This window comes from Leuciscus leuciscus (assembly GCF_965113295.1).
Source record: "Leuciscus leuciscus genome assembly, chromosome: 22".
NCBI lineage: Eukaryota > Metazoa > Chordata > Actinopteri > Cypriniformes > Leuciscidae > Leuciscus > Leuciscus leuciscus.
The window spans coordinates 6,142,110-6,158,622 of record NC_138746.1 but is presented as its reverse complement, the minus strand read 5'-3'; the positions used below and the strand labels follow the sequence as shown (position 1 = coordinate 6,158,622).

The 16,513-nt window shown below is 37.5% G+C and overlaps 1 protein-coding gene across 3 annotated transcripts; it reads left to right on the top strand.

Annotated features, from left to right (window-relative positions):
- Window positions 1-5,092: 5,092 nt before the first annotated feature.
- mlh1 (mutL homolog 1, colon cancer, nonpolyposis type 2 (E. coli)) lies at window positions 5,093-16,193 on the top strand. Of its 3 annotated transcripts, XM_082153189.1 has the most exons (21): window positions 5,093-5,239; window positions 7,774-7,866; window positions 7,972-8,098; window positions 8,472-8,562; window positions 8,657-8,755; window positions 8,838-8,911; window positions 9,779-9,855; window positions 9,943-10,030; window positions 10,121-10,163; window positions 10,530-10,618; window positions 12,038-12,150; window positions 12,244-12,337; window positions 12,874-13,027; window positions 13,110-13,402; window positions 13,508-13,632; window positions 14,064-14,172; window positions 14,523-14,586; window positions 14,727-14,891; window positions 15,132-15,224; window positions 15,324-15,434; window positions 15,624-16,193. In XM_082153189.1, exons 2-21 carry the CDS (start codon window positions 7,776-7,778, stop codon window positions 15,774-15,776), a joined length of 2,253 nt encoding a protein of 750 aa, XP_082009315.1. In that variant the 5' UTR covers window positions 5,093-5,239; window positions 7,774-7,775; the 3' UTR covers window positions 15,777-16,193. The 3 variants fall into 3 exon arrangements, with proteins under 3 accessions (XP_082009315.1, XP_082009317.1, XP_082009316.1); XM_082153191.1 differs by lacking the exon at window positions 7,774-7,866 and having other exon boundaries at window positions 5,095-5,239; XM_082153190.1 differs by lacking the exon at window positions 5,093-5,239 and having other exon boundaries at window positions 7,785-7,879.
- The last annotated feature ends 320 nt before the right edge of the window (window positions 16,194-16,513 follow it).

Below are 16,513 nucleotides of genomic sequence, written 5' to 3'. Positions count from 1 at the left end.
AAATAACAGCACTTTAAAACCTACAACACTTGTGCAACTTATCAAAAGAGACCAATACTTTATTTGGAAGTTGCATTCAAAATCCAATTGGTTCAAACATCTGAAAGGACTTTTGCTGAATGAGCATGACGTTTCTGCCTGTTTGACATATACTTATATATATCTGAAAGCATAATGGTCTAAGACAACATACACATAGTGCTATTGTTATTATCTTGTTTGCAGAGTTTCAGTATAATGCATGACCTTTATGTACATGCCAGTGTCGACCTGGACAACAGAGACAACACCTGAAATGAGATCAGAGCTCATCGGCCGTTTCTACGGCAGAAGGTCTGTGGTTTTTCTCTCTGGAAACGATTAACCTTAGCCAATGAAGTACGATTAGTCCCACCACCTGAAGAAGATCCTCCTCTCTTACACCAAGTGCTTCACAACAAAATGCTTGAATATTTTTCAAAACTCATTGTCAAATATACCTCTATTGATATAACAGCTATATGTTTGACAGCTCCTCAAACATTAATAAGGCTATATTGATGTATAGTCCGCACACAAACACCTCAAGCTTACATTAATCAGAAAGTAAGCACTGTTGATTCAATGTTTGTAAAGAACCAAAGGCTTGTGTTATGTCATTGTGTTCCATGAATTCATGCTTCCCTTCCAAAGAAAAAGAAGAACTTGGCTACCGGAGAGCCAAAGGATATGATGTAATTTCTCAAGTGCATGCCTTAACAATCCTGCATTGTCTCAACAGACACCGCCTAAAGCACATATTGCAAGCAGTGTTAAGGGTGAGGATGTACGTGAACTCATACTTAAAAACATTCCAAGTACAAAAGTCATTTTCAAAGCTATCTCTTCACTGCTAATCCGCATACCTGTTATGCTACTCACAGATCTTTAGAAACCCTATGAAATGAAATGTCTCGACAAGCACAGTTTTTTTGTGCTGATACATGTAAAGGATATATCAAAGATTCAAAGAAGGCATCACCCTTTTATGATTAAATAATCAATAGCCATTAGTTGAGTTATGTCAATGCTACTTTGTAGCAAGTCACAGCACAGGAAAGTGTTTTTGGAAGGTGAGGCATTCTTATCTTAAAGAACATTCGATTGGACAAAATATGGCTATATGCTGAATGCCAAGGGGTCAAGGTTTGGCTATTTAGCATGGGATAGTTGGATCTTAGAAGGGATAAGCCACACTAGGCCTATATATTGCTAACATTTCATTATATTATTATTATAAGTTTTATAGAGTCCAAATAATTTTTGAGGGGCTCTTAAAGGGATGGTTCACCCTAAAAATGAAAATTATGTCATAATTTACTCACCCTGGCGTTTCTTCTAATACCTACTGCCTATAAGGCCGCTTAATTCATATAATGACAGTGAATAGCATGACCACCAGCCAGCTTTTTTTTATTTATTATTAATTTAAAAAAGTATCACAGAATGATCCCTTGCAACACGTCATTTATTCCAAGTGGAATAAAAAATGTAAAATTTCAATGTTTTATTTAACGAAATTCATGACCTTGGCCGTTGGTCTTCTGTGCGACGTGCACGTTCGCGAGAGTCTATCAGCGCCGCAGTTCACTCCGACTCGCCGAGAACAGCATTCACAAGTTCTGAGTTCTGAGAAATCAAGATTAACAAAACACAACATGAAATTCAACCAACTTCTTCTCTGGCGTGAATATATCCGTTGTGTTTGTCGTAACAAGAAGTTATCGCGTTCACATCCGTCAACTGCCATTCTGACTGTCATCAGACAAACAGAGTTCCAGTCTGGTGATATTTGACTCAGTGAAGAAAGTACACAGATACTTTTTTGAGATTTCTAGACATTGTGTTTCATTTCATTGTGTTTTTGTTAATCTTCTCACAACGTGTGTGCTTTTCTGGAGAGTCTCATGACTCTCATGCAGACATGCAGGGAAGACCAACGGCCAAGGTCAAGAATTTCGGTTTGTTTTTCACTAAAACCTGTTGTATAGCCCCAGAACACTTACAGTTGTGGTCAGAATTAATTGCACCCCTGTTAAATCTGATCAAAAATGGCTGTAAAAAATAAATCTTTATTCTTTTGATCGCAAAACACGTTGGCCACAATTATTGGCACCCCTAGAATTTTTATGAGTAAAATATATCTGAAGTATGTTCCCATTAATATTTACCTTTAGCACACCAGGGTGACTAGGAACATCATATTTAACAGGGGTGCCATTCATTCTGACCACAACTGTATATAAGGTACATGACGCATGGGATCATTCTGTCATTCTTTTTTTAAAAGCTTGATGCTGGTCGAATTGCAATTATATGGACGAGCTCAAGTGGATTTTTTTATTTTTTATTCTCCTTTTGTGGTCAATAAATGTGAGAATGGCATACTGCATTATAACACCAGGGTGAGTAAATGATGACATTTTAATTTGAAGGTGAACTATCCCTTTAAAAGAATAAAAATGACTTATTTTTTATATATGCATATAAAAATGTGTGTGCAAAAAAGTCTGCATTAATGGTATCAAAGGATTTTGACATTCTGCTTTGCAGCTGCATGCAGTTCTCAATCTCTTACTACATCTACTCTAAACATGCTGCAAGCCTTTGCTCTCAAAAGATATGAAAATATTTTTGCCAGCAGCCAGATCCATGCAAATGCACAAGCATTTGTCAGAATCTGGCTGAATATTATTTGCATGCATTAAAAAGAGTGGCGTATTGCATATTCATGTGTTATTGGGGTGAGCTTTTTGTCAACATGTAATAAAAAAGACAAATTATTTGAAAATGATTCAGATTTAAATGATAATTACTAAATATTATCTTTATTCCATAAGAGAGAAATTCAGTCATTAGTCAATGTCAGTCATTTTTTAAAGAGCAAGGAGAGGGAGTTGTCATGGTCAAACCTCCAAACATTTGGCCAGAGGTGTAAAGAGATACCTGAAAACCATACTTGAGTAAAAGTACAGATATCTTGCAGCAAAAATGACTCCATTAAAAGTTACAACTTTCAATATGGCTTGAGTAATGTGATTTATTTTCCTCATACTGAATATAGGCTCAAAGATGCACTAGTCCTCAACACCTAAAAGACCTAAATGAAAAACAAGAAACCAGTGATTTGTAAGGAGAGCAAGCATATAACAGTTAAATAAAACTGAACACCTCAAAATTGCAATAAATCAAGGTTTACACAATAGCCTCTTAAACGTCTACAAGCACTAAAGTCTCAGTTAAGCTCAAGTGCTCAGAAAGGGAATGAGTAAACCCATATCCTTCAAAAAGTAATCTTCAAAATAATGTAAATTAAATAGTCCCCCTCGGCCCGTTCGCCGCGGGGCCTGGTGTGGTCACACCGGTTGCACTGGCCTAAGGACAGCCCTGGTGAAACACCTGCGATTCAAAACTACCTGCATTCATGCAAAGTAGCCTTGTTGACAAGTTTGGGTGAGTACAAAACACACAAAATAGTATAGTACCTTCAATGCCTTATAGATGGCGATATCACTTCTTTTGTAGCAGAATTAAACTGCTGCAGAAAAAGTTAGGTGCCATATAAGTAATTGCATACTTATCACAAATATATTGGAGTAAAGAGTCCATTTGCTCAAAAATATAGTCAAGTAAAGAGTAAAAGTTGCTAATATCTTTGATACCCAGTAAAAGCAAAAAGATACCGAAGTACAGTAACTTAATATATTTTCTCAAATACTTTACACACTGCATTTGATATCTCTGAAAAGCCCTGAATGTGCTCCTTACAGTCCATCCAGTACACTACACTACATTAAACAGTACAGGAACTGGGACATGTATAGTCTCAGAGAAATTTGCTAAAATATAATGTCTTCTACAGAGGACAAAAGTCTGTGGCTGCGTCTCAGGAGGAAAACCTGGGGGTCATGATGGCCAAATGACATTTTTGCAATTGAATGAACAGATTAAATGTCAAAATACTGAATATGAATTATGTTTTCAAACAGTGTGAAAGGAAACACAACCCAGATGCATATCAGCAGGTTCAGCTGTGTTACAAGTGTCACATTTCACATAAAATCACATTTGTGCCTTGTGGGCAAATAAACTCAATGATAGTAACCATAGTAACTAACAGAACACAGCTGAACCAAATGAACTAATGAACTAATGAAGGAGGAGTGGCACTGAACAATGAACACAGAGGAAGTCCAAACACAAACATGACAGTAAGTGGGACGCTCAGGTTTTTGTATATTTCCTCTTTTTCCCTCTGTATTTCCCTCTTTAGCTATTCAGAACAGTACTGGGTGAAGGGGTAAGGGCAAATTACCAGAAAGTGTCCCACTTTACCCACACTGTAAAAAATTATTTTCATGATTTGTTATCACAACTTTTAATCTTTTGGTCAAATCAACTTAGATAATTCATGTGTTTCAGATAACTTCATATTTTGAGTTTCTATTTATTAACGCAATGAACTCACAATTTTAAGGCAACCAGGTAACTTACTTTTTTAAGTTAAACCAGCAATAAATACTACACATATACATACGTTACAAAGACCTCAATAGAAGTTTCCTATAAAAGGGTGAAAGCAGAGAGACACATATTGACAGATGAGAAAGGCTTCACCTTTACAGAACACACCTCATAAAATAATGTGACACGGCATTCCCCTTCTCAGGTTATATGCCTTCATCAGTCTTCATACTGTGTGTAAAAACAAATCCAGATTGCTTGAAGCACCGGTTATAGAAATATGCATGTATGAGAATAGTCTAAACAAGTGTTGACTGAAAATGAGCTGGTTGCAACTGAACTACTTTGGACACAATGCAAATTGTCATGGAAACGGGAAAATATTATGTAGTTATTGATTTATGAACTGATTTTCTGCAACTCATTTGGGGAGCCAGTTCAGAAATTTGACAAATTGCTCTAAATAAAAAAAAATCTGTATAATTTAGCCTCTATCTTTAATCTAATGCGGAACAGAGGTGAGCAGAAAATCTAGTTTGCAGGTTAAGCTTTCGAGAAATCATGCGAGAGAGACCTGACAGGAAATGTTGTGCAAATTGTGTCTTGTTCAGTGTTGATCAGACCTGTTCATTCAACAGGCCTGTAAACAGACTCAATGTGCTGCTGAATTCAGTCCAGCATACACACAGCAAACATGAAACAACGCTGAAGAGAAAGATTTACAGCTCAACCCAGAGGGGAAGGGAGCTGGTTTCAGGTACTTTTCAGGTTACTTTCAAAATATGAAAGAACAAAGAAACTGAATTCCTCACATACTTACATGCAAGCAAGCAAGCGAGCGAGAAAAGATACAATTGTCCACCTGCAGAAAGACTGTGTGGAGCAAAACCACAGCATTTCAGAACAAGATGAAGGGTGGAAGGGTTGGAAACACTGGATGTGACTTTTGTTCTGTGGCTCTTTGTCCATTTCTCATGAACTGATCTCTGTAATTGACATGAGGATAATGAAGAGTCAGTCACTGTATATTTAAAGGGATAGTTCACCCAAAAACAATAATCTACTCACCTTCATGTTGTTCTTTCTTCTGTGGAAAAGGTATATTTTATGTAAAAGGTATATGGTCTGTTTGTCACATAAAGCTATCATATGGCTTCTTTTATGATACTTTTATGATGCTTTTTCGTAATTTTTGAGCTTGTGAGCCCTTGTACTTGTTACCTTCCATTATATGAAAAAGATCAGAAAGCCTTTAAAATATATTTATGTTCCACAGAAGAATGCAAGTCATGTGAGTTTGGAATGATATGACGATTAGTAAATGATGCATTGAATTAATGAATAATTTTTCAAATGTATATGTTTGTTACTTAAAAGTAAAAGTTATAAGACCATTAAATGAAGCTCAACAAATTAAACGTATAGGCTATTTTTAACACAGTACAGTGGCCAAAAGTGATGTCCGGAGGGGATATATGAGGAAAATATTTACGATTTTTAAAAATATTTTAAATGTGAGGGAAGAACAAAATACAAAATTTGGTTAAGGTATTTATCTGACAAAATAATTTGGCAAAAAAGGCAAAAACTACAATTACAGTGTTAATTTACTATGCAAAATAATGCATATAAAAACAAAAAGTTCACTGGAAAGACATACATTGACTACAACAACATAATCAGTTATTAATATTTCATTGGATCTCTCTTGTTTTTGCACAGCCTGGCCAAAAAATATGTCTGCACAATTTGGTATGTTTAATTGTGTTATCACAAATAAAACAATTGACTCAAAGAATAACTACGCAATAGGCTTACAAAATCTTTAACAGATTTTTAATAATATTTGAAAAAGGGGTGAAGATGTCAGTTTTATAGGCCGGACATCACTTTTGGCAACTGCCTTCTTATATTAATGAAACATAAAATGCATTATTCTTTAAACAGAGAAACAAAAAAGATATTAGACAAGATACATGCTTGCATTGCGGTCTATGACTCATTGATTAAAGAGCCTGACAGTAGCATTTTTATTGAACTGGGACATCATGATCCATGAATCACAGCTTCCTCCTTTAACGAGGAGAGCATTACACAAGCACTCTTGTCTTCTGCCATCTGGTGGCTGTTCTGTGATGCTGTGTTGAAGTAGTTCAGAAACACAACCATTGCTTTAAAGGCCATAAAATATCATGACCAGAGACTAAAACCCATATTTCCTTAATTATGCAAAATAAATAAAAGAACTGATAAACTAACAAACACAGATGCTTTACTTTGGATTCATAACTAAATCTTTATAAAAAAAAAAAAAAAAATCCTTTCCCTTTGAAACATCACTTATCAGGCTTATGCTACTCTGAATAATACCAGAACTTCGTATTTTGAGCACTTCCTGCGTTGTTGTTGCTTTTGCCTCTTTATGATGACTCGCTGAACTTAGTCCTAATTTGTAAGTCGCTTTGGATAAGGGCGTCTGCTAAATGACTAAATGTAAAATGTAAATGTAAATCTGATGATATCTAAGAATCCAAATATTTTTGGGGACACAAGAGAATCATTGTGCACATCAGCAGACCTCTTATAAAATGACAGCACACATGTGGTATGGATGGAGATATCTCTGCATGGATAAGCTGTGCACACACACACACACACACACACACACACACACACACACACACACACACACACACACACACACACACACACACACACACACACATTGTGTTTTCATGTTTCATGGGGACATTCCATAGAGATAATGATATTTATATTATATAATCTGTATATTCTCTCCTTCAACCCTAAACATACCCATCACAGAAAACTTTCTACATTTTTAGATTTCCAATAAACATCGTTCTGTATGATTTATAAGCTTGTTTCCTCGTGGGGACCTAAAAAATGTCCCCACAAGGTCAAAATTTACTGGTATTACTATACTTGTTGTTGGGAATACCAGTACACACACTCACCTGTGTGTCATCCTCCACTCATTTATTGTTACAATGTTATAAGACCCTGCCATTTGGTCAATGACCCAGTTTTGTTCATTTTCGAACAGCCTTTAAAGTTCAACAATCGAAAAGCCCAAAGAACTGTATCTCTGCTAAATGAATTTTACGTTTGTCTGTGATGCCCTTTAATTTTACGTTTTTGTTTCTTTTTATTTTAATTACTGTTGTGTTTCAATTTATACTTACAAAATGTGAAAATGTGTCAAGAACTTGCTGTTGAATTCTGTCATTTTGAAAGGTCAATATAAAAATGTAATAAAAAAAACTTTAGGCATGACGTTGGCGGATATAGTTCTTCCACCAGCCAATCACAACACTCGGGGGGCGGGCGCTCGTCATTCGCGCCTGAAGTTCTGCGGGTCTCGTGCGTGTGCGACGTAAACAAACATTCACGTGCTTTTGAATTAGCTTATATTTTATGTAGTGAATGAGTTTCATGTGACTGTGTTTGTGTTTGTTTCTAATTTAGTAAATGAGTGCGAGTTCATCATGGCGGGAGTAATCCGCAGACTCGACGAGACTGTAGTGAACCGCATCGCAGCGGGAGAGATCATCCAGCGGCCTGCCAATGCCATCAAAGAGATGATGGAGAACTGGTGACACATTTATCGATCACTATAATAACTTCTAGTTCTACCTAATGACATTTTAACAATTTATGTCTACTAACTGATGTCACTAGGGTTTATCTTTATTATAATAAGTAACGTTACTGACTAAAAACAAATGTAGTCTCAAATGCTTGATTAAACTTTATTGATTATTTATGACTGGTGTCAACTTGTTATACATTATTATCTGGAACGACTGATGACTAACAACCGGTGACACTTTATATATCACTAATAAATTCTCATGCTTATCAAAATCTATTCAGGAACACAAATGTCACCTGTTTGGCAAAATGACCCTAAATGTCAACCTCATGTGACACAATATGAGACACTAATATGTGTTTTGACTCCTCAGTTTGGATGCAAAGGCCACAAATATCCAGATAACAGTGAAAGAAGGTGGACTGAAGCTCATCCTCATTCAGGACAACGGCAGTGGCATCAGGGTAAGCCGCTTATGTTTACACTGCACACATCGATAGACATTTGTGAAACGCCACATTTCTTGTTTGGAGCTTGTTGCATTTTTATGCTTCACAGAAAGATGATATGGAAATAGTTTGTGAGCGTTTTACGACCAGCAAGCTTCAGTGTTTTGAGGACTTGGCATCAATTGCAACATATGGATTCAGAGGGGAGGTACAGTGTTCCTCACTTCAGCTGATCGCTGTGTGTTGTTTACTGATCAACTTGGCTAAATCAACTCTCTCTTTATTTATAGGCTCTTGCCAGTATAAGTCATGTGGCACATGTCACAATCACCACGAAAACAGCTGATGCCAAATGTGCCTACAGGTAATTCTTTTAATTTTATAGACCTTATGCGTCAGAGAAACAAGCGCCCAGCCGTCTTTAGAATTTTGTCTTTGAACTTCTGTTTTTGCGGTAGCTTTGTATATTTCTATGGCATTGCTGTCGAAAAGTAATCAGCTGGTGAAGTGGATTTACTTTATGTAGAGTTAATGAAAGTTATTATCATGAGCATTGTAATGTTTGAAGCGGATGTCATAATGAATGCCAGTAGACCGGGAAGATTTTAAAAGCGAGCGGTTCATTCATAAATCCGTAAGATCTTACATTCATGTTGTGGAAATGCAAACCGGAAGACAGAACACAATGAGCGCAGCGCTGAAAAGGGGCGGGACTACATAAGATCTATATATTATATTATATTATATATATATTGTTGTACAATTATGGCTGCATCCGAAATCACATACTTCCCTAATATATAGTAGGCGAAAAACAGTATGTGACAAAAGAAGTACGTCCGAAATCACAGTACTCATACAACAGCAGGCAAAAGGTACCTGGATGACGTACTTCTCTTAGCAAGATGCTGGAGTGTGCATCTGATGGACACTTTACTATCCCATGAGGCCACAGGAGAGGATTTATGAATGGCAGTGAAGCGATGTAACTGACGCTGGTTGGTCACATGATAATGACAACATGGCGAATTTAGTACGTCCATATTAGATTCATACTATATAGAACATACTTTTTTATCGGTCGTGAAGTATGCGATATCGGACGCAGCCTGTATAATTTTATATATTTTACCAGACACACAGAATGTAGTGTAAATACACTGCAGCTCAGCTATTTTATTGTTAATGTATTCTTTTCTTTAATAAAGTGGCACTCTGGTTTTGTTTACAGGGCTAATTACTGTGATGGGAAGCTGAAATCTCCACCCAAACCCTGCGCTGGAAACCAGGGGACGTTGATTTCTGTAGGTTTACCTGACAGCAAGTACTTTTTTTTTTATTCCCACAATTCCACAAGTAATCATTTCCTCCCATTTTTTTCCCCCCTCTAGGTAGAGGATCTGTTCTATAATGTGTCCACCCGACGGAAAGCCCTGAAGAGCCCCAGTGAGGAATACTCTAGAATCATTGAGGTTGTGAGCAGGTGTGTTCATCAGATCTAGAAGGTTTTTGTTCTGCTGCGAGATCCTGAATAACTGTCCATGCCAACCTGTATGTGTTTCCTGTCGTACAGATACGCCATTCACAACTCTGGGAAAAGTTTTGCTGTCAAGAAGGTGAAATGCTCATTTCTTATTGTGTTGTTTTATATATACATTTACTTTAATTGAAAAAAACATTAACTGAAATAAAATCAGTTATAGGCAAACTACAACTTTTCTAACTTTTGTTTATTTCAAGTTGTACTAACGCACTAAGAACTAAAATGACTAAAACACCAATAAAAATGTATAAAAACGAAATAGACACTTGAAAACACCAATAAAAATGACAAAAACTAAAACTTTAACTGAAAATGGACAATAAAACAATAAAAAATATATAAAAAATATACTATAAAAGTATATTAATGGTACTAAAATAACACTGAGAGTACACATTCAGAAAGTAAATTGTATAATAAGATTTGTCCCTCTCTCCAGCAAGGCGAGATGGTTGCCGATGTGAAGACGCTACTGAATGCCTCTGTGCTGGACAACATTCGTGTGGTGTTTGGTGTAGCTGTTAGCAGGTACTTTTATGTGACCATTTTCCTGGAGTATAAACATTTGAACCTCATTTATCCAATCCAATCCAATCCAATTTTATTTATATAGCACAATTTAAATAAACACACGGTTTCCAAAGTGCTGCACACAAAAATAAAAATACAATAATAATAAATAACAAACAGAAGCATAATAGTACAATAGACTCAAATAGATAAAGTAACAACATTTAAAATTTAACAACAAATAAATATAAAATCCTTAAAAAAAAAAAAATGAAGTTAACTTCCTACTAGGTGTTAAAAGCCAAGGAAAAGAGATGGGTCTTTAGGTGGGATTTAAAAACAGACAGAGAGAAGGCCTGTCTGATGTGCTGAGGCAGACTATTCCAAAGTTTTGGAGCTGCCACTGCGAAGGCACGATCCCCTCTGAGCTTCCGCTTTGTTTTAGGCTCTCTCAGGAGCAGCTGATCTGCTGACCGGAGAGACCGGGAAGGAGTATAAAATTGTACAAGCTCAGAGAGGTATAGCGGGGCAAGACCATTGCAGGATTTAAAAACAAATAGAAGAATTTTGAAATGAATTCTAAAATGAATGGGCAACCAGTGGAGTGAGGCTAAAATGGGGGTAATATGCTCATGTTTTCTTGTACCAGTTAAAAGTCGAGCTGCAGCGTTCTGTACCATCTGGAGCCGAGAGATGGTCGACACACTGACCCCCACATACAGTGCGTTGCAATAATCCAGCCGAGTGGTTATGAAAGCGTGGACTACTGTCTCTTTTGGCCAGCTGCCTCAGGTGAAAGAAACTTGATTTCACGACAGACCTAATCTGGCTCTCAAGTTTAAAATTGGGGTCCATCTTCACCCCCAGGTTTGTAATGGTGGGTTTCATGTACTGGGTTAGGGAACCAAGATCTGGCAGGGGGGTTCCAGTGGATCCACTAAAAACCATCACCTCTGTTTTGTCATGATTAAAATTTTAAAAGTTTAAAGACATCCAGGCCTTGATGTCATCCAGACATTTCATTAATGCAATAACAGAGCTGGTGTCATTTTTCTTAAGAGGTACATAAATTTGGCTGTCGTCCGCATAACAGTGGAATAGAATCCCATGCTTCCTAATTATGGAGCCAAGCGGGAGTAGGTAAAGAGAGAAGAGGAGAGGGCCAAGCACTGAGCCCTGTGGGACCCCACATGAGAGGGGAGCAGAGGATGACACAGAGTCGCCGAGGCTAACACAAAACGTTCTATCAGCCAAGTACGACCTGAACCAATCCAATGCCACGCCTCTAATGCCCACCCACTGGTCCAGGCGAGAAATTAGGATCTCGTGGTCCACTGTGTCCACTGTGCCAACACACATTTGTGTGGTTTAAAACTAAAGGATACATTCATTTGATGGTTAATCATGGAGTTAAGCATTTATGTGTGTGTGTTTCAGGGAGCTGATTGAAGTTGAGTGTGAGGATCAGAAACTCGCTTTTAAAATGAAGGGCTACATCTCCAATGCCAACTACTCTGTCAAGAAATGCATCCTTATCCTTTTTATCAACCGTATGTCTTATGAGTTTGTTTCTATCTCAGTTTTTAAATGCAATATGTGATATCATTTGAATTCATCATAATTCTGACTTTGTTGTCTTCTAGATCGCTTGGTGGAGTCTAGTGCCTTGAAGAAAGCCATTGAGACTGTATACACTGCTTATCTTCCCAAAAACACACATCCTTTTCTTTATCTTAGGTAAATCATATCACTTGATGAGAGTATTCAAATGTTTGGGGTCCATAAGATAAAAAAAAAAAGAAGAAATTAATACTTTTATTTAGCAAAGATAGATTAAATTGATCAAAAATGACAGTAAAAACATGTATAATATTACATAAAATTCAATTTAAAATAAATGCTGTTCTTCTAAACTTTCTATTCATTAAATATTCCTGAAAAAAGGGTTTCCACAAAAATATTAACATAACAATATTAAGTAAATCAGAATATCCAAATGATTTCTAAAGGATCATGTGACTCTGAAGACTGGGGTAATGATGCGGAAAATTCAGATTTGCAATCGCTGGAATAAATTACATTTTAAAATATATTTAATTAAAATATATTTATTTTAAATTGTAATATATATATATATATATATATATATATATATATCCCAAACTACTAAAGGATAGTTTAAGTCACACAGAATATTTGAATGTAACCTGAGTTCTGCTTTAAAACAAATCTGGAAATGTTTTACTAATACTTGACAACTGTTCATTGTGAAGTTTAGAGATTGCTCCTCAGAACATTGACGTGAACGTTCACCCCACCAAGCACGAGGTGCACTTCCTACACGAGGACAGCATCACCGAGAGCGTTCAGAAACACATCGAGAGTAAACTGCTTGGCTCCAACTCCTCACGCACATACTTCACACAGGTGAACCTTCAATTACAGGAGTACGTTTTTTTACATTGTCTAATTTGACCAACACTTGACTGATTTGCATGATCCGTTTTAGACTCTGCTTCCAGGACTCTCGGCGTCCGCTAGCGTGGCCAAAGCCTCTTCCTCAGCAGACTCCCAGGAGCGTGTGTACGCCCATCAGATGGTCCGCACTGACTGCAAAGCCCAGAAGCTGGATGCGTTTCTCCAGCCGTCTGGCTCTCAGTGCAGGCCAGATAAAGCCTCCAGCCCCCCCGCTGCCGAGCCGGACGACTCCGAGCTTCTGAATGCTGTTGAGGATCTGGAGCCGTGCGCCTCAGAAGATCTGCAGACTGACTTTCAGCCTCCTCCCGATGAAGCACCACTGAGGTGAAGTGCAGGAAACAGGCTGTTGCGGAGATATCGTAGAAGGCAGTCGTGGCCTAATGGTCGGAATCAGAGGGTCATCCCGTCGTCTGTTTCATTTTCTTTCAGGAAAAGGCCTCATGTTGAGGAGGTGAAGGAAGATTTGACGGCCGCCTCTCTTCCCAGGAGACGCGTCATTAAACTGACCAGCATTAAGGAGCTTCGGGAGGATATAGAGCAGCAAACTCACAAAGGTCAAACTATATCCGCTTTAGGAAATAGAACAGACTGAAATTTTAGTGTTAGTGAATTAAAATCTCCCTTCACTATTAATTATTCCACAATGGAAAAGCCATTCAATGTGTCCCATCCCAACTTCCAATGGGAGAGCAGTAAAGTATAACAATTTCAATTTCACTGTATAAATTAAACACATATTAATCCTTATGAAAGTTATTTAGTCAAGACTAGTGAGCTATTTCTTTTTTTGTGTGTCTTTTGTTGTTTGATTAACATTAAAATGCAGACAGCAGGAATATTAGATTATGGATTAATCTTGGATTATGCAACAGACAAGATCTGTACCTTCATGCAGTTAATAAATAAACCATTGGTTTGTTATATCAGCATTTTTCATGCTATAGACGATAAGCCGATGGTTGTAAATTGATTTTGTCCTCCACAGGTTTACAGGAGCTGCTTCAGAAACACTCGTTTGTGGGTTCAGTCAGTCCTCAGTGGACTCTAGTGCAGCACCAGACGAAACTCTACCTGCTCAATACAACCAAACTCAGGTTACAAACAGATCAATGACTGATATAAGTTCATTCGTGACTCTACTTTCATGAATAATGCTAATTTTATATATACATTCCAGGGATGGGCAACTTCGGTCCTGGAGGGCCACTGTCCTACAGAGTTTAGCTTCAACCCTAATCAAACACACCTGAACAAGCTAATCAAGGTCCTCAGGATTACTAGAAAATTACAGGCAGGTGATTTTTTCAGGGTTGGAGCTAAACTCTGTAGGACAGTGGCCCTCCAGGACCAAAGTTGCCCATCCCTGATACATTCTCCATTATTTTTGAGTAATGTTTATAATATATTTGTTGACAAACATACATTTCTCTCTCGTTTTCTACAGTCAGAAGCTGTTTTATCAAATTTTGATCTACGATTTTGGGAACTTTGGAGTCCTTCGATTGTCGGTGTGTTATTGCATTCATTTGCATTTTTTGTTATACATGCTATTTAAAGTAATAACAATTTTTAATACATTTTTAATAAAAAAAATGTCTGTTCACTAATGGTTGCATTTGACAGATTAAAACTAAAGTTGTTTCTTCAGAATCCAGTTCCGCTCTATGATTTGGCCATGTTGGCTCTGGATTCAGAGGAGAGCGGATGGACGGATGAGGACGGATCAAAAGAAGGACTGGCTCAGTATATTGTGGATTTCCTTAAGCAGAAAACCGAAATGCTGGAAGAGTACTTTTCCCTGGAAATAGATGGAGTGAGTGACACATTCTACACGTATAACCAAATTATTATATAAATGAAGCTCAAGAGACTGTGTTTATTTAACCTCACGTATGGTGCTTTCCTATATACGACTGCCGTACTGTAATGCAGACTCTAGTGGCTTTTTGCTTTCACAAAAGGCCGGCAACAGCAATATAATGAGACAAGATCCTAATCGAAATCAACATTATGGTGCTTCATAACTGTTAGGAACTCTTGCATTTCTTTACAGGATGGGAACCTGACTGGTCTGCCAATGCTTCTTGATAATTACACTCCTGCCATGGAGGGACTCCCGATGTTCATCCTGCGTTTAGCCACTGAGGTCGGCATTTCATGGAACTGTAGTTCATTGGGTTTTGTGCATAAAATAGACATTACAATAAAAAACAGATGCAACTAAAATAACTGATGGATGATGCAGGTGAACTGGGATCAAGAGAAGGATTGTTTCCGTGACTTCAGCACAGAATGCAGTCACTTCTATTCCATAAGGAAACGCTACACACTGGAGCCGGATGCAGAAGAGCCACAGGTAATGCTCATGTTACACACACAAATGACATTCTGGGTAGTAACTAACTGTAAGAGAAAATTAATAACATGCTATTCTGAACTTGATGCATTGTTTTGTGTGTGTGTGTGGTTTATGTCAATGATTTTTGGTTAATAAAAGAGTTGACTGAATCTCAAATGTGTAAGGCTTGATGTTTATTGTTTGTAGGATGCAGAGATGAGCTGGCAGTGGAAGGTGGAGCATGTGCTTTTCAAAGCTCTCCGATCTCTCTTCAGTCCCCCGAAACACTTCAGTGAAGACGGCAGCGTTCTCCAGATCGCCAGCCTGCCTGAACTCTACAAAGTGTTTGAGAGATGCTGAAGTTCAGCACTTTGAATCAGAAATGACTGCTTTTGCTGCGCTTCGTTGGTCAGCTGACAATCCCAAAATGGCCAAGACCACGATACACATTGTCGGTCACATTATTTCACATGACCAGCTAACATTAAAACAAGGATTTATAGACATTTGTACTGCAGATGAATAAAAAAAAGATTGTATTTTGAAATATTAAACAACGGTTTTTATTATTGTGAATTGACTGAACTGTCTTTGAAAGTGTAAAACAGTCTTATTCCATAATGCACTTCTCTTTCAAGTCACATTACATTTATGCATTTGGCAGATTCTTTTATCCAAAGCTACTTGGATAAATAAAGCAAAAATATGAAACGGATATCAACAATTATTCACAAAATCATGTTCAAAGGAGAAGTATGTAGTTTTTGCATCATTAACGGCACCAAATTGAATGGCAAAAATTAAAGGAGGATAGGTGATTTGTTACAGAAACATTTTTTTGTTATGCTGGTTTAAAGTCTCTTCACATCCTGATAGCAATCACTAAGTTAAGTGGTCTAAATGTGTGTGTGTATATATACATATAATCATCAGTGGAAGGCTTAGGACCATAACATTTCCGTCCAATCATTGAATTCGGCCCGATGCAATGATACGATGTCCTACCTGCCTGTGAACGTATGCATTTCCATATCTCCACGCACCTGCTCACGCAGACATCAGCGCGTTTCATACGTGTCAGAGACGGACCTCAGTCA

Bases quoted from the DNA above. Each gene is read 5' to 3' on its own strand.
- mlh1 (XM_082153189.1), top strand. From the start codon at position 7,776: ATGACGTTGGCGGATATAGTTCTTCCACCAGCCAATCACAACACTCGG. The intron at 9,856-9,942 runs GTTTACCTGACA...CCCTCTAGGTAG, and splicing joins GGGGACGTTGATTTCTGTAG to AGGATCTGTTCTATAATGTG. The intron at 10,619-12,037 runs GTACTTTTATGT...TGTGTGTTTCAG, and splicing joins TTTGGTGTAGCTGTTAGCAG to GGAGCTGATTGAAGTTGAGT.